Genomic DNA, 3,445 nt, shown 5'->3' with positions numbered 1-3,445 from the left:
CAGCATGTAAAATCACTTGGAATTCGGATTATCCAGGTGGCTGGAATATTCAGCCGCATCAGGCTCCTCGGTTTCTTCTTTCGCTTCTCCATGCAAAAGGTTTTGATTTTTTTCCCTAAAACATTTTGTCAACACTTCTGTGACATACTGCAGGCATGTATGTAATTTTAGCTTTAAACAGACTGAAAGTATAATTGACGTTCAACAGAAAATTCTAAATCAAAATTTAAATTATACATAGAAGGCTGAGCCAAATTAAACTAAATTTTAAAAAAGATACATATAATATAAATATGCATTTGCTTAATGAAAAGTCTTTTTTTCAGTGAATAAAACATACAAATACAAATAATAAATATCTCATGCAAAATAAAAATCAATATTCTATATTTAAACAAATATCAATCAAAATCATTAATTAAACTAAAAATATTATTGTACCTGAAAATCAATTAAATAAGATACGAATTCGACATACAAAATGGCACAGCATCGAAGTGAAAAAGTCATTAACTTGCCGTCGCAATTAATTGCAGAAAAATGAAATTAAGAAAAATAAAATTCCCTACCAGAATGCAATTTTTTAAAGAAACATAACATTGAAACCTGGTTAGTCAAAAAAGAAATATTTATTTATACCTTTCAAGTTTCAAAGCATATTCCAGCATTTTGATCCGCCGCACGAGATCATTCTTCAAATTTTCCTGCCCTTTTCGCTCACCTTGCAAAAATGCAATTCGGGACTGTCAATCAAAACAAGTTTCATTTAATAAATATTAAACAATTTTCACTAGTTTCAAGTATTCACACCAAAAGTTCTGCCTTTTCAACTTCCCATTGAGAACGATCCATCTCAAATTTGACCCATTCGTGCTGAATGAAATGAAGCACTCCAGGAATGGAGTAAGGAGGCTTTGACGCTTTATCATCTGGAAAAAATCAATAACAAAAAGCTGAATGTCGTCAAATTTGATAAATGCCAACGATTACAAATTGTCCTGCGCTAACTGGACAATTAGAAAAAAGTGTACCAATTCATCAAAGTTTCACAGATAATAAAAAAATTTTTACCACATTTACATTTGTAAAACCACTGATGGAAAAAATGAAGCCAACAAATGAAGCCAATGAAGCTTTCTTTAACAACAAATCACATACACATGTGTGCTTTATTACTACTAAACAGCGCAGATCATTGGCGTTCTTGCGCCCAAAGGATAAATGAAAAAAGCGGCAACAAGCTAACCAACATAAAGCTATTTGTGCAACAGAATTACTAATTTAAATATTAACTCGTCTTTTAAACGATAAAAATACCTCAGTTTAATGTACAATTCAAAACAGCGCGAAAAACGCAAATGTCGCAGTCATAGTAAAGCAGCACTTCCCACGCGAAACTAAATTGCGTTATGATTAATCGATCACGCCTTATGATAAAAAATAATCAAATCAGAAATAAAATTAAAAAATAAGTCAAAAATTTTCCTTCTATGCATTAATTTCAAATGAAAACATTACAGACGGTCACGACAGGTGTGATCGCGTCACAAATGAGCAAACGCACAGACGTAATTTGACTAATTCAAATGTTGAGTGAAGCAAAATCAAACATCTATCATATTATAATTTTAAAACATAGTGAACTCACATTTATCTGAAAAATAAAGAAATAAATAAGTAAAATGAAAATTAATAAACAAATTGATAATATACCATTTCTGGTTGAGTCGGCTCCATTTCGAACATCAAGTGTGTCGGCTGAAAGCGACGAGGTGGAACCTTCATCATTCATCATCCTAACCATAATCACAAATGGAAAACATATAAACGAACTGTTTTCAAAGGAAATGACATGCAAATAAAATACATGATTCCCTCAAAGTTATGGACTTTCAATGCATTTTACCCTTGAACTTACATAGTACAGTCACTTATAATGATAATAAAGTTCAATTAATATTTCTTTTTTGTTTTTAGCACTTTCTTCATTTAAGATACATTCCCACAGCGTTGTAAAACGAAAAATAAATTTATTTAAAAAAAATATAATTTTCCTCATAATTTTCTTTTGATGTTTAAAATGTTCTTTATAATTCACATGCAAAGGATTCCCATTGGCGTAGAAAGCTCAATATTTTATTGGCTGCACTTATTGAGAATGTTTTAGAAATTTTTTCTTAAAAGATCTTATTGTTGTGCTTTAAAAGTTTCATAATTTTTATAAGTTGTTTTAACTGAAACTTGAAGGTAAAGAACAGAAAATTCCTTCTCCAATCAGAACGCTCAAAATCTGTCCATTGTATAACCATCCCCATTTCAGTACAAAGTATTATAATTTAAGCAGTTCGTTGATAAATTAAACAGACAAGTTGATCGGTTGCTTTCAAAATTAATTTCACTTTTCCTTAAAAATGATTACACAATAAATAAATGATTATTAATCTTAAATCTATTATTTAACTTTCATTCATAAATCGACAAAATACTATTACCTTTTATGAAGTACTACAAAATTGCATTCATTGTAACAGTAAGCAACCAATCACCTGTTTTAATGCTATCAAATTTACAGCATCCAACTGTATCACCATTACTCATGTTGAGCATTTTGTACCTGAGTACATGTGGAAAAAAAAGTATGCACGGTAAATAAATAAATAAATGAACAAAGTTGGCTATGCTGTTTGTTATGCATGAATTCACTTTACACATAATTCTTCAAGACATTAAAAGTAAAAATAGGATAAAAAATAAAAAAAGTAAGCTTTAAAAAGACTCCATCGACAAATACACGTCACACTTCGAACGAGCATCATTTGAATTGAAATTTCACTTTCACCAAGTACTTGATATTCATCTGTTTCACATTGTAAATAACGTATCTAAAATGAACAACAATCAATTATATATATATATATATGAACACACTGAGCATTGGTACAGTGTAGTTCAAGTGCTCAATAATGAAAATTTGTCATTCAGTTAAGCACACTTACTCATTATACTGTAAATGGGACTCTCTTATGTTTGATTGAACAGCTTTACCAAGAGGCACCACAACACCATCATCAATTATTTCTACCTGTGCAGGATTTGGCACATTCATTCCCAAACCTTAACATGAAAATATTTTGATCAAATAGAAAAAATAATAACTAACAAACAACCTTTCACGCTATGCTTTCCTCGGGGCAATTTTGTCAAAAATTCAGATTCAGTCAACTCGTACATGTCTCCTAGAGCTACTTCACATAATAATAACAAACCGTACGGATCTGCTGGAGTTGCGTACAATAATGGCAGACTTTGAAACCATACCTGCAAAATAAGATGCCTTTGCCAAACATGTGACAGACTGAAAAAAAATAATTTCATGAAATTCAAAAGCACCAACAAATCATACCGTCGGAGATTCGGAGGAGCATTCGTAGGCCTGACCTAATTA

At 30.9% G+C, this 3,445-nt stretch overlaps 2 protein-coding genes across 2 annotated transcripts; one reads left to right on the top strand and one right to left on the bottom strand.

Moving 5' to 3' along the window:
* Positions 1-12: 12 nt before the first annotated feature.
* Tsp_13376 (striatin) lies at positions 13-1,804 on the bottom strand. The gene is made up of 4 exons (XM_003368274.1): positions 1,714-1,804; positions 811-929; positions 640-743; positions 13-115 (listed from the first exon to the last, which is right to left on the bottom strand). The coding sequence occupies exons 1-4, from the start codon at positions 1,802-1,804 to the stop codon at positions 13-15; spliced, it is 417 nt and encodes a 138-aa protein (XP_003368322.1).
* A 693-nt stretch (positions 1,805-2,497) lies between these two features.
* On the top strand, positions 2,498-3,135 carry Tsp_13375 (conserved hypothetical protein). The gene is made up of 3 exons (XM_003368273.1): positions 2,498-2,645; positions 2,775-2,842; positions 2,983-3,135. Exons 1-3 carry the CDS (start codon positions 2,498-2,500, stop codon positions 3,133-3,135), a joined length of 369 nt encoding a protein of 122 aa, XP_003368321.1.
* The last annotated feature ends 310 nt before the right edge of the window (positions 3,136-3,445 follow it).

This window comes from Trichinella spiralis (assembly GCF_000181795.1).
Source record: "Trichinella spiralis strain ISS 195 chromosome Unknown Scfld2781, whole genome shotgun sequence".
Classification (NCBI taxonomy): domain Eukaryota; kingdom Metazoa; phylum Nematoda; class Enoplea; order Trichinellida; family Trichinellidae; genus Trichinella; species Trichinella spiralis.
Note: the sequence above shows the minus strand (reverse complement) of the source record. Positions and strands in the feature narration are given on the sequence as shown.